This window comes from Bufo bufo, chromosome 6 (genome assembly GCF_905171765.1).
Source record: "Bufo bufo chromosome 6, aBufBuf1.1, whole genome shotgun sequence".
NCBI lineage: Eukaryota > Metazoa > Chordata > Amphibia > Anura > Bufonidae > Bufo > Bufo bufo.
The window spans coordinates 233,302,358-233,317,636 of NC_053394.1; the positions used below are offsets into that span (position 1 = coordinate 233,302,358).

At 40.0% G+C, this 15,279-nt stretch overlaps 1 protein-coding gene and 1 pseudogene across 2 annotated transcripts in view; both read right to left on the minus strand.

Moving 5' to 3' along the window:
* Positions 1-6,330, minus strand: part of LRIT1 (leucine rich repeat, Ig-like and transmembrane domains 1) — a 78,630-nt gene extending 72,300 nt beyond the window's left edge. The window contains exon 1 of one of the 2 annotated variants that reach the window (XM_040437589.1): positions 6,176-6,330. Coding sequence is in view for 1 of the 2 variants with exons in the window: in XM_040437588.1 (XP_040293522.1) it covers positions 6,043-6,164 (122 nt within the window). In the remaining variant the exon portion in view is untranslated. Of the gene's footprint in view, positions 1-6,042 lie in introns of both variants that reach the window. The other variant, XM_040437588.1, reaches the window with a different exon arrangement.
* A 3,141-nt stretch (positions 6,331-9,471) lies between these two features.
* LOC121005634 lies at positions 9,472-12,720 on the minus strand (annotated as a pseudogene).
* Positions 12,721-15,279: the final 2,559 nt, after the last annotated feature.

Sequence of the window (15,279 nt, forward strand, 5' to 3'; positions counted from 1 at the left end):
GAGAAATAGTGATCCAGATAATGATTTAGTCCTAACATATTTTTCGGATTATAAAATGCACCTAGGATTTGGAAGAGGAAAATAAGAAAAAATATATTTTCCATCAAACCTCAGAGCAGACCCCCAAATCAGATACCCATTCTTTATCAAACCTCCAATCCTCATCAGACCCCAAATCAGCCCCTGTCAGACCTCAGATCAGACATTACAAAATAAATAAATAAACCTACCTCACTTTCTCTGGATGGCACCGCAGATCCAGGACACACCGTTCCATCACTTCTTCTGGGTCCCGCTGTGTACTGTGACATGACGGCGCACAGCTTCAGGTCATAATAAGCGCCTATTGCACTACGGCCTGCCACTGTGCGCGGTCAGGATACCATAGCAGGACCGTTAAGAAGACTAGGGAAGGTGTGTACAGCCAGCACAATGCTGTCCAGACCTCCCCGTGTCTCCTGCTGGAAGCGGTCATTAGCATTTGGACAATTGGACTATAAGAAGCACTGCCACTTTTCCCCCATTTTGGAGGAAAAAATGTGCGCCTTATAGTCCAAAAAATACAGTAAGTAGATATAAGGGTAATTTATTTGTTCAAACACTCACAGAACTATGAAAAGTATGATGTTATGCAAAATAGAGATTTTTAAAATTGACTCTGATAACACATGTCACAGTGTTATCTCATGCCATCTTTCAACAAAAGCTATTGAAATACATTGAAAGCGTTAGTTATCCTTTTTGTGCCATTTTTTACTTAAAGCGTTACCATCAAGTTTAGCTTGGCTGCATCTGTATTTCGGCCACTATGTCATTACCATCTTATAAATGAATACAACTATTCTTCAAGTATTTATAAGTAGTATATCATTATTATCATTATTATTTTGTATGCACAAAGGCACGATTCAGAACTCTGGATCATAAATGCTGATACCTGCCTGATACTTTAAATGGCAACGCTAAGACTAGATTCACAATTGCGGTAGCCTTTTCCGGCAGGCTGTTCCGACAAAAACCGCAGCGTGCTGTAGTTTTATTCCGGCCGCCTCTTAGCATGTTTGCCATGCTGCGGCCGGTTCTCCTGCCCGCCTCCATTATAGTGAATGGGGCCGAAGTGGACTTGCGCCAGCACAGTGGACTTGCGGTAGCACGGATCCGGCAGGCTCTTCCCCTGCCGGAACAGCCTGCAGGTAAAGGCTACTGCAAGTGTGAAAGTAGCCTTAGATGTCCATGTGTGCATATAAAGGGAATTTGATAAGTATTATAGGAACTGATTAAACATCATTATACTTCACACATGCCCTTATTGGGTACCTTTGTCAACTAAATAAAATATGTAAAAGTGGCCTGTATTTTGTTGCTTGTATGCAGCTTAATCTGTAAGGATCAAAGCTTTGTAACTGTGCAGTTTTCATTTCTTGAACTGTTCTGGAAAAGTAAACGCTGCCCTGTAATTGGTTGTTATGAAAAGAAGGCTGTTTTTCTTTTTCTAGATTTGATACAACCCATTATGTTCTTAATATCACACAAATCATAGTTCTGTTGTGATAGAATAAAAATACAAAGGCTCACCCTCGTGCATTACCCCAATGGAAGACACAATAAAGTGCACATTCGCTAGCAACACAGCTTACCAGAAAGGGTTGTGCAAATCAAGGCACAACAACGAGAATAGCATGCTATATCCAATCAGCATAGGTATGTAGGAGGGTGGTCCCTCCCTTCAAACCAATAGTCATGGTATTCAATGCAAAGGAGACAAAGAGAAATTGGGACTCGGAAGCAGGGCCCTAGTGTATCCAAAGGTTTATTATAATACTATATAAAATAATAAAAGATGTACAATAAGGGATTCAGCGCAACCAAGTTATGAATATGCCTAATGGAGAGGACATCTTTTATTGTTTTATACAGTATTGTAATAAACCTTTGGATACTCTAGGGTAGCCCTTCTGAATCCCTATTTTAATTTGTCTGATGTTGTGATGGAACTGACTGATGCAGGTCACCCATCCAGGAAACTGCACACCCACTGCCAGCCTTACCTGGTAGTGGGCCCGGCTTACAGCGGAATAACCATCCCAATAGTGACAATCCCACTCAGGAACGTAACTAGTTAATGATGAGCTGTTCCTGCAGGTGGTATAGAAGCGTATCTTGAGTTCTGTAGGTAGCTGCTAACAGGTGGAGCGAGTAGTCATACTAGCTGGGGCCAAAAACAGAGCAGTCAAACACCAAAGCCAAAGCAGTAACCAAGAGCAGTAACAAAAAAAGACAAAAGTTACTGAGACACACAGGCTGGAAAATGGTCACTAAACAGTCAGAGCTCAAACACTGTAGCAGGCAAGGAGAAAGCAAAGAATAATTGGGTAAACAGATCTAACACAAAGGAACCAGGTTAAAATTATAATCATTAGCATTGCAAGATTTAAGTAGAGCACATATCTTATTTGTACTTTAAAACATGTTGCTCCTTGGCTACATTTGAGGACGGATTTACACATCTGTGTAATGCTGTGAGTGTGAGCCAGTAAAATCTGAGATCTTGCCATGACACATCCAAGTAGTGACTGCAGTGACTGTTCATGCATCAATATCCTGAAGTGTTGAGGCACATTCGTAGTTGCGGCTCCACTAGCTGAAGCAAAGCCCCTGCACTTGCGTTGCTACCCTGAGTAGCATGTGATTGTCAAGGCCCAGCAAAATGTTCAGTCCTGTTAAACAAGAGGCAGATGGGCACTTCACCTGCGTGAATAGCCCCTCACAGGTGAACAAATCTTGCTAATGAGACAAATCGATTTGTTAGAAAACAACATTAAGCCTCTCTGATGCCAGCAGAACTAAGATGTGCTAATTTTCATATATTTTCCCAGAAAGGCAGAGCAAGCATTTGCTGGACTACAATACTCTTCGTTCATACTACATGGTCTCCATAATGAGAAAGAGTCCCTCCCAGTACCTGACAAAGATCACTCAGCTAATCAGGGCAATTTTCTCTTGAGACACTTAGGGGTTCATTTATGAAGGTCAGCATTTTAGACGCCGGTCTTAATAAGCCCTTTAGCTGGCGACCCACCCACATCACACCCACTTTTTTAGACCTGGCGCGAGGAGGAAAAGTGACAGATTGCAACGCAAATAACCTTTGCGCCGCAATCTGTGCCACAAATATGCCTAATATAAATGATCCCCTTAATTTTCTTTTCCTTTGGGAAGGTAAACTGACTTGCACGTCTTGTTTAAAGAATTGTAACGTGGGGACTCAGCTTTCTTTTCCTTTTGGAAGGAGAACTGTCTTTCATGTCTCTTTTCCAGTGCAGTGTCATGTGTCAGTCTTCCTCTGATTCTACAACTTATAAATTTCCTCTGGATTCTGAGAGAAAAAAGTATAATCCTAGCAGACCTTAGTGTCATATACTCTTTTTCTAGGAAATCGGAACATATTTGATTTGGTTAGAATTAATTCAGACCTGAATAAAATTTTTGGAAAAATTCACAGAATCAGACACAAAACTAATTTCAAGAAATTCACTCACCTCTAGTGTGAACATACCCTTATCATAACTGTGCATGACATATAATCTATTAGTACAGAATCATAATCGCATTGTAGATTCTTTAAACATTCATAAGGAATAGGTACTAGAATTTTTACATTCGTAAAGACACATTTATAATGCCACATTTTACATATGTCTATATAATTCTTGTCAAAATGCAAAGTAGGGTTGGATCCTACTAGAGAAAAGCAGAAAAGACAAACCTAGAGGAAAGGTTTCTCTGCTTTCCTGTGGTGGGATGCAGTTTTTGAAGGATATTAAGAAAGTGACAATTACCAAAAATATTACCAAGTAAATGTATCCTTAGACGGATAGATGTCTCATGGATAGTGCCTAACTCTGGACCTCCTATGCAGTGCTGGTGCACCCAATTCCTGATGCTATCAAACATAATGATTGTGTCAAGAAAATTTTGCAACATGCTGGAATAATTGCTTGCGTGGTCAAGCTCTCCTTTTTATCACATGCATTCATCCTATCCTGCTTATGCAGGCTCTAGCGAAGATAGCCAAATTGGTTCTGAAAATTTGTCCATGTGTTAGCATGAATAAAATTCAATTATGATAAATTATCCCATATTTAAAATGTTATGAATACAAGATGATACCAGATTTCATGCATTATTTTCTGTAGTACTATGTCAATCAGAATCTAGTACTTGATATGCTGCTGGGCTCAGGGCCATAAAGCGGATGGGTTAAGAGCAATTAGAATTATTGACAGCCTGGACGGTAGTGACCTTCTCTCCTGTCATTACTATGGTAATTAAATGGACTGGTGACTTGCAGTAAAGCACGTTTTCATTAAATTAATGGTTGCTGATACATATAGATACTGGCAAACCTAATAAAATAGAGGCCTACGATACATTCACGGATCAAACTATTTTACAGACATTCGGCCATTAAATCAATGAGGCTCAAAGTTATGATGAAAATAGAATATTACATTCATATTTGTATTAAATTATAAGAGTTCTGTAGTCTCAAATGATTTATATTAGGAATTTCAATTTTCATAGTATTTTCTCTGGCGTGTAGTGCCTTTTAAGTTTTGTTATTGTTTGATGTAGGGTTGTCTTTATGCACTTTGTATCTAGGCATTGGAAGCATATTACGGCTCAGTACAACCTTGTATGGTGGCGACAATAGATTTTATGGGGCTCTACAGTACCTATGTGAGCCACAAATTTGATACGGAGGCATACATGGTATACACTCAATCATCAAACGCCGTGAATTTCTGAAGGCCACTAAAAAAAACTTTATAAATAACAAATTCCATTTATTATAATGCTTCATCGATGTGACAAACAAGACAGACATCTGCAGACTAAATATGCTTGAAAGTGTTACGTACATTGTAGCATGTATGACATTACATGTACATACTGTACCTCAACATTGTCGGCACTAGTTTTATATGTGGTGGGCAAGTAATAGGATGTAAACACAAATTATCAACACAATTTCACAATTTTTCTGGTATATCTGCATTGCAAAATATGGCCATGAGCAGGAACATATAAGGACAAACTAAATTGACCATGTGGTCTTTTTCTGCCATCAGACTCCTCATTTTCTATCATATTTATGAACCTGAACCCTCTGCCATGATTTTGAGTCAGAATAGTAGGGTTTGGTCTTTGAGTTGTACGCACGACGATTGGATTCTTACCATTTTCTGCAATAAAAAATAAAGTGATACAGGCCAAACTATGTATTATTAGAACAGTAATATTCTATTCATTAGCTCATCAAAACTAGCAAAACTCATAGAATATGATGTGTACTGTTCATGCATATGACTATGAACATATTGTACAGAACCATTATAAGGCTCCCATGGAGGTGGCTGGCTCCTCTACTGTGCCTCTTTATTTTTGAGTCTCTTATTCCTTATCAGACAAAAAATAGTTGTATACCCTGAACTCCCGCTTTATATGTATACATTATGTATGCTTCCAGGGGAGAAAATATGCACTCAGCACCCATATGGTACAGCACAGAGTCTGTGTAGCTCCATACTTTACATATAGGCTTTGTGCCCCTGCACATGAGCCCTAAACATCATGATGGAGGAAACACGGAAAATGTAGGTAAATAGTAAAACACATGAACAAAAAATGTACATATGTAATAACGCTATTTAAAATGCATCATTTCTAGCCAAATCATTTACTTCTTAATAAATACAATGTATCTATCAGATAGGCAATACTATTAATTTGTGATGATGCCTGCATTTCTCCTCATAGCCACATTATATAAATGTACAATCTCTATACAGTACAGAAGGCATTCAATGCTTTCTTTGAAATCAGATTACAAACTGCTCAGAAGTTAATCCTTTGGCCAAAGGAAGAAGCAGCACAAATTGAAAGAGAAAATAATAGCAAAGGAGCAATAAGTGCACCAGGTAGAAGGACATAGAAAGGTTCTCGATAGATGTAAGGGTATATGACACATGAGTGACATACCTTGATTTAGAGCCATCGCTGAGTGAGTGGAATGTGCAGCTGCACTGAGATGGGCAGGAAAAGCAAAAGAAAGGAAGACTTCCAAACACCAGGCAACCAAAGATGACCAAAGAGACACACATGGTGAACTAACCATGAGTAGCACCTTTGGGAAGCTGAAGATATTCACAGGTTGTACCTGATCACATCTTGTTAAGTGTCTTCGGCTTCCAGTCACAGACTGATGCTTTAGCTGCAGCTCAGTCCATCAGATAAAATAGGATAGGGGATTAGTGAGAGGACTTGGTTATTTTCCTGTCGCTGCCTATTGCTTCCTGGAATGTCATAGGAAGGCGTCTATCTAAGCCGCTATGAAAGAAAGCCACAGGGTTAGACAACTACATATGGAATTTCCGGACACAATTCGATTCTAAAATGTAGCACTGAATTTCAGAGACAAGCAATTTTATATTTGACCTGCTGTTTTATAAAAAGCTGTATGAAAATATTAAGATGTAAATAATTTACTAATGAAAGTTCATTTCTGCAGTTCCCAGATTAGCAGTGAATTGGACTGATTTGCTTCCTGGGGAATTTATGAAATAGATAATTTTAAAACATCATACTGTGCGTTAATAATCTGTGAAAATACATGTACAGTGTCCCCTTTCAAACAAAAACATGGTTCACCAGAAAGCCAGAATGAAACATAAGAGGAGCCCTTAAAGGCAAAACCTGTATAGTAAAATCACTGAAAATAATGCACTAACACAGTAGATACAAATATAATATATAGACTAAGCCCTCATTCTGATATTTAAAATCTGAGATTCTTAGCCAATATATTTTTATCAAAACACATCTGTGCCCGTCTACCAGCGACAAGGTGGTCTCAGTCAGGCAGGACCTACTCTAAGCCTATCTATGCCATAGGGCATCTACATTCAGCAGAGCAGACCCTGAACATATAGTGTGCTTTGTTACCTCTGTGTGCACAAAGCAACCAATGAGAGGAGGAGCACACACAGCTATATGTACCACCTTAATTAAGGTCACCTGTGGGACAAAAGTGCACAGAAAATGCTACTCCCAAGGTAAAATAGGAGCGCATTCAGATTTGAAGGTGCCACTCCTTTAAGTATATATAACAGACTAAACAAAAATCACGGAGAAACATAAAAAACATCCTGCACGATGTGATATAAATAAATACGTGGAAATAAATGGCAACATTTTGAAAAGAAAAATCACTAAAAAAGATGTACTAAGGCTACTTTCACATATCCGTTGTTCTGTCTGGTTTTAAGATCATGTAGGTCACGGACAGATCTAATTTCCCCTCGAAAACAGGGAAACAGAAAAAGAGAGAGAGAGCGCACAATAGTGTAATATGTTCAACCGGATAAGGATATCAAAGTGAGAAATATCCAAACTCACCTTATGGAGTTGTGCTCCGGCAGGCACAACTCTACTGTAAACTTAATAAAAATAAGACCTTTAGACCAGGACTGCAGCCGCAGGTTTTGTAGTCTCTTGGATGGGATGTCCAGTCCCCCAAAAGAAATTCGTGGTGAAGAAAAGAGGTTCTGCGTCGGCGCGAAATCACTAGTGGAAGCGGTCTTATAGATGTAATCTTTTTTTAATCAGAAACAACGCGTTTCGGGGATCAGGGACTCCCCTTCATCAGGCTTCACAAACCCTGATCCCCGAAACGCGTTGTTTCTGATTAAAAGAAGATTACATCTATAAGACCGCTTCCACTGGTTTTAAGATCAGGCATAGTCTCTCAACGCTTCAGTTTTGTCCCCATTCATTGTTAATGGGTACAAAACTGAACAAACCGGAATGGAGTGCACTAGAATGCATTTTTTTGTTGCGTTCCCATGACAGACACAAAACTGCTGCGAGCAGTATTTTTGTGTGCGGCATGGGAAACTGAAGAAGCTGGATCCGGCACCAAAAACCATGTAAGCCAATAGTGCCGTATCCGGATTTTTTGGACACAGTTGCATCGCAGTTGATGCTAGGGAGTCTCGTCCCCATCGCATCCAGCTATTGGCTGCCCCCGGCTATAAGCAGCTGTGCAGGGATCAGGAGTGATGCGGGTGCCAGAGAGCGGGGTAAGTATAATCTATATGAGGTGCCCAAACATTGGAGGGGTCATTAAAGGGGTTAGATAACCCATATAATTTGAATGGGACTTAGCGACAATTCCGATGGCATACATTTAGCCCCTCATATGCCGAGGTCAAATGTGACCATATGTCTAACATAAAAACTTGATTTAACTTGAAATTTAGCGTCAAGCCTCAATCATACATTTACGTATATTCAGTTTCCACACGTTTCGAATTTTAATTTTTTGAGGATTGTTAAATGTAATTAAATCAGCATATATATGTGATTACTACAAGACACAAGGTATAGCAGCTATCTACCTGTGTGTGTGTGTGTATATATATATATATATATATATATATATATATTGTGATAAAGTGCATGGTAGAGGTATGGTGGGGGTGTGTATTTCACCCAATGGTTCAGTTTAGCTGGGTAAGATAACTGAAATCCAGAAATAGTGCTGTTTCAGCAAGGCATAGCTTGCTGGAGATTGTTTTGTTTAAAGTTGTATGGGCTGGATTTCTTTGGACTGGGAGACAGGTTGGTAGTTGGAGTCTCTCAGTCCACACCCCTAGTCCACTACAGATATTACCTTTAGCTGAGGAGATCACAGGTGAGGTCAGCTAGGCTTTTATCAAGGAGGAATAAGACAACCCTCTGTGTATGACTGAGAAAGGAAGTGATCCTACAGAGTGGGTTGGAGCTGGAGACCCTGTGTGTAAACTGCGTATTTTGAGGTGAGTCATGGAGAAGATCATAGAGCAGGTGGTGGTCGACCATTACTTCAGAGCCCTCCCTGCGGAGCTGCAACACTGGGTTGGACATGGAGATCCCAAGTCTGCTGACCAGCTGGTCAACCTGGTGGAAAGGTTCCTAACGACTGAGGATTACCTCTGTGATGTTCATATCATGCCAACAACTCCCAGAAGTGTCAGATCCATGAGATCCGTGGGTAAGAGAGTTCCAGCTGGTGAAAGTACTTGGGAAAATACAAGAGGGAGCAAGGCTCTGGAGGTTGGGCATGGGCAAAAGATTGATCGTGAATCACAGGAGCAATCTGGTCCTAGAAAGGTCTTCCCTCACAGGAAACCAGGGGTATCCAAGTGCTGGAGGTGCCAGGAGTGGGGACATGTGGCTGATTATTGCCCTCTTACATAAGAGCCCATGGAGTGTAACACTAGTCGGCGACAGTCACTATTTGCAGAATCTTTTTGTGCGACTATACCAGAGCCAGATACTGAGCCGCAGATACGTCCTGTGGTGGTAAATGACTATTCCGTCAATGCCCTTTTGCACTCTGGTAGTCTAGTAACTTTGGTTCATGAGAGCTTAGTAGTGGGGGACTATGTGCTGGACAAACATATAAACTGTGACCTGTGATGTCGGGGCAGACACGAGGCTCACATATGATGTAATATTGGGCCGTGACTTCCGATTATTTTGGGAGTTGTGGGGTAGAGGATCTGCAGCAAGTGACAAAACTCCTGAAGAACCTGTACCTGTCCCTTTAAATAATGGTGCAGATGAGGTGCAGAATGAATATGTTAAGTTAATTGACATGCATAATGAAAATGTGGGGTCATGTGAAATATGTGATGATGATGACTAGTGATGAGCGGCAGGGACAATATTCGAATTTGCAATATTTCACGAATATTTGGGCGAATATTCGTCATAAATTTGCGAATTCGCCATTATTTTCTTGATTGTAAAAATCGTCACTGTAATATGCACGCATTGCGCACGCAATACAGGCGTGGATCACTTTTGCTACATTTTTCAAGCTGCTAGAAGTTTCCTGAGACTGGAGAAAATGGTTGGCATGGCAGAACATTACAATAGATTTATATGCAGATAGAGTGCTCCAATATATTTGCGATTGTGCAAATCGGCAATTTCATTTTGGCGCAATACGTGCAACTTCACAATTTAACAGGTCTGACTACATATTACTGATTGGTGCACTAGGTATTGTTGTGAACTTGTGACATCACAGCACTATGTCTGTAGCATGTATGTATGGACAGCAGAACCTATCACACTTTGTTACTATCAGCGACTCATATTACTATCAGCGACTTAAAAAGATTAAAATAGACAAATTGCCAGGACCGGATGGCATACACCCCTGTATCCTAAGGGAATTAAGTAATGTCATAGCCAGACCCTTATTTCTGATATTTGCGGACTCTATACTGACAGGGAATGTTCCACAGGATTGGCGCATAGCAAATGTGGTGCCAATATTCAAAAAGGGTCCAAAAACCGAGCCTGGAAACTATAGGCCGGTAAGTTTAACATCTGTTGTGGGTAAACTGTATGAAGGTTTTCTAAGAGATGCTATCTTAGAGCATCTCAACGGAAATAAGCAAATAACGTCAGATCAGCATGGCTTCATGAGGGATCGGTCATGCCAAATTAATTTAATCAGTTTCTAAGAGGATGTAAGTTCTAGACTTGACAGCGGCGAATCAATGGATGTCATATATCTGGACATCTCCAAAGCATTTGACACTGTACCACATAAAAGGTTAGTATATAAAATGAGAATGCTTGGACTGGGAGAAAATGTCTGTATGTGGGTAAGTAACTGGCTGAGTGATAGAAAACAGAGGGTGGTTATTAACGGTACACACTCAGATTGGGTCACTGTCACTAGTGGGGTACCTCAGGGGTCAGTATTGGGCCCTATTCTCTTCAATATATTTATTAATGATCTTGTAGAAGGCTTGCATAGTAAAATATCAATTTTCGCAGATGACACTAAACTGTGTAAAGTAATTTACACTGAAGAGGACAATATACTACTACAGAGGGATCTGGATAGATTGGAGGCTTGGGCAGATAAGTGGCAGATGAGGTTTAACACTGACAAATGTAAAGTTATGCACATGGGAAGGAATAATGCAAGTCACCCGAACATACTAAATGGTAAAACACTCGGTAACACTGACATGGAAAAGGATCTAGGAATTTTAATAAACAGCAAACTAAGCTGCAAAAACCAGTGTTAGGCAGCTGCTGCCAAGGCCAATAAGATAATGGGTTGCATCAAAAGGGGCATAGATGCCCGTGATAAGAACATAGTCCTACCACTTTACAAATCACTACTAAGACCATACATGGTTGGAAACAGACCTCTCCCTTTGTGTTCTCATCATTCAAAATATTCGCAAGGACTTCTTTGATAGTAGTATACCCTTTTTGTAAGGCATTCACAGCATCATGATGAGCAGACCAACGCGTATCAGCTAACTTTTTTAATGTTGGTATACCACATGTTTTGAAACGGTTTGTTAGAAGATTCCACCGATGAGTTGATGAAGAAAAAAACCAATATAATTGCTGAACAAAATTAAAGAATGAAACTGCAACTGGACAGCTGTTTACTGCATTTTGTCCTACAAGGTTTAGTGAATGTGCACAACAAGGAATGTATTCAGCCAGTGGATTTTTTTCCCGAATTAAGGCCTGCATACCATTATATTTGCCACTCATATTCGATGCATTATCATATGACTGGCCCCTGCAGTCTTTGATGGAAATACCATTTTCTTCCAGAAATTGAAGAACCGTGTTTGCTAGTTCCATACCAGTATGTCCAGCTATTGGGATAAATTTAGTAAAACGCTCCACTGGACCACTGGCAAGTACATATCAAGATATAATGGTCAGTTGATCAGAATGTGCAATGTCAGGGGTGGAATCAACAGAAATTGAATAATATTTGGCTTGTTTCATTTCATTTACAATCTGCTGTAGCAGTTGCTGACCAATCAATTCAATAAACTCATCACATATTGTTGATGACAGGTACGATATGTGACCTCTTCCCTTGTTGCCATGCTTTTGAATATGTTCAGAAAGGAATGGATCATATTCCGCTAACAGCTCAAGACAGCCCAAATAATTCCCGTTGTGTACTGAGCCAATAACTTCATTACTTCCTCGAAAAGACAGACCTCGTGATGAAAGGAGCTTTATAACGCTCAGGATACGGCAAAGTATTTTGTGCCAATATTTTTTCTGATTCTCAAACTGGTTGACAAGATCTTTGTCTATGCGTTGTCCAGAAGTTTTTCTCCTGATAAGGGCTTCAATTGCTTTTCCATGAGAAGCACTATTTTCATGCCTGCTTAAATCTCTTGTGGCATGTCGCCAATCTGAATAACCAGTTGAAGTCAAATGTGTTGTTTCGTCTTTTGAAAATAGTTTGCAAAGAGCACAAAAAACCTTGGCAGTTTTCGGAGAATAACACAGCCAGTCACGCTTAACTTTTTCACCATTCAACTGTTCTCGGAAAAACAAAGATTTTGTACAGTGCCTTGTAAAAGTTTCACCTGGACATATCTTTTCTGAGGCACTAAAATCACTGTCCATATGTTGACAGTTGGTAACCCCATTTTCACAGAAATATTCTCTCAAGGCATCACAAATATTCCAATCTCCAATGTCATTTGAATATATTTCTTCTTGCTGTTCTGTTATATTTTCATAGTCCAACTCAGTGGATCCACTTGTTGCACTAGATGTACTGACAGCAATTGTACTGGTTGAACTTGAAGCGGAAGCATGCATATCAGTTACACTGCTTGTTCCAGATGTGCTTTTTCCACAAAAATCTGTAATTTTTTTAGTTTTAGACAAAATTTTTTGCATTTGTTTTTTTCCTCTTTTCTAGCTTTCAGCTTCTCCCAACCACTACGTTGTTTTTTCATCCTTGGGTGTAAAAAAAAAAGGATGGTCAAATACAGTACTTTCTCTAGGAGCTTTTTTTTTTTTTTAACAGCTCGTTTATTAGTGCAATTATCTTGAGTTCTCCTAGGCCCACGCAGAGGACACATTGATCTACTGTGGTAAGGTACAACTCCAATAATTGTATATTTATCCAGACACAGACTGTGGTACGATCCAGACACCGACTGTGGTACGATCCAGACACAGACTGTGGTACGATCCAGACACAGACTGTGGTACAGTATAACTCCCATCATTATATATTGATCCAGACACCGACTGTGGTACGATCCAGACACAGACTGGGGTACAGTATAACTCCCATCATTATATATTGATCCAGACACAGACTGTGGTACGATCCAGACACAGACTGTGGTACAGTATAACTCCCATCATTATATATTGATCCAGACACAGACTGTGGTATGATCCAGACACAGACTGTGATACGATCCAGACACAGACTGTGATACGATCCAGACACAGACTGTGGTACGATCCAGACACAGACTGTGGTACGATCCAGACACAGACTGTGGTACGATCCAGACACAGACTGTGGTACGATCCTGACACAGACTGTGGTACGATCCAGACACAGACTGTGGTACAGTATAACTCCCATCATTATATATTGATCCAGACACAGACTGTGGTACGATCCAGACACAGACTGTGGTACGATCCAGACACAGACTGTGGTACAGTATAACTCCCATCATTATATATTGATCCAGACACAGACTGTGGTAAGATCCAGACACAGACTGTGGTACGATCCAGACACAGACTGTGGTACAGTATACAGACATCCCAACCTGCAAAAACTCATTTCAGGGAGGTGCACGTCTCATTTCAGGGAGGTTTTCTTTCACTAACTTTTTATTACATTTTCCAAACATATGCAGTATCTGCACACTCTGCTCTATGGTGTGGAGGACTGGGCGCATTACCCTGCCCCAAATTATCATATTTATGTATATGATTAAAGCATCGAGGGGGGGTGAATTTAACACTGGGGTAAATAATATAATTAAAATGGAGGGTTAAATGTGTAAATGTATTTTAAAAAAAATGCATCTCTCTCAATAGTTATATAGCTACTGAATGAGACAGAAGAAGGGATGCCTTTAACATATATATCTCCTTGAGAAGCCAATTTGACCCTAAAGGGTTAATTCAACCTGTAATCTAAACTCTGTGTCCTGTCACTTCTCTTATCTCTCTGCTCTGCTATCAGTGAACCTTTCCGGGATATATTGTCTCACATGCGGGTGTCAGGGAGATGCTATCTAATAGCGGGAGACTCCCTGAACCTCCGGGAGACTTGAGATCCCTGAGTATAACTCCCATCATTATATATTGATCCAGACACACACTGTGGTACGATCCAGACACAGACTGTGGTACGATCCAGACACAGACTGTGGTACGATCCAGACACAGACTGTGGTATGATCCAGACACAGACTGTGGTACGATCCAGACACAGACTGTGGTACGATCCAGACACAGACTGTGGTACGATCCAGACACAGACTGTGGTACGGTATGACTCCCATCATTATACAATGATCCAGTCACAGAAGTGTCTGGGTCAGCATAACTCCAAAGGTTTTCAAAACCCTATAAAACCTGTACATGGCATTGCTGAACACAAATAGAAGTGTTCTAGAGCAGTAAAATGTAGAATGAATATGACATCATTGGTGAAAGGGCAGTTTGTGTGTGAAAAATGCAACAAAAAATCATGAACACTAATTTTGACAAGGGCTACTAAAATAGACTGAACATACTCAATTTTGAATACCCTAGGTTGTCTCATTTTGCAAATGGTATGCCATCATGGGGGTGATTCTCATTCCTGGGCTGCCATACAGTCTGAAAGACAACAAAGGCCCAGTTGGCCAATCTGGCAACTTTTAATGTGTAAAAACTGAAATGGGCAAGCCCTATATCTGAACTTGTAAGTTTACAAAACCACACGGAGTGCAACAAATAAAATGAAATAGATAGTATGATGAGAGCATATGAAGTAGTGTATAAAACAATGTATAAAACATGCAATTTACCATGTATCTGGGTACTTCCTAAAAGTATAAAACACAATACATAGTATAGCCTGTATATAATGTAAATAAATTATACGAGAAGAAAATGTCCCACTCACGTGGTGCTGAGCCGTTAGAAAGTGGCTCAGACTATCAGTGCATTTTCTAATATATGTTTTGGAGATCAAATGCTGGAAACCAGATGTAAGTGTTCGCTGAAGAATCACTACTTCCCTTTGTGTTGCCAAGATAGACGCCAAATGAAGGGGTAGTTGCAGGAACAAAATACTTTAATGGTATTGGTAAAATATATATATATATATATATATATATATATATGTATGTA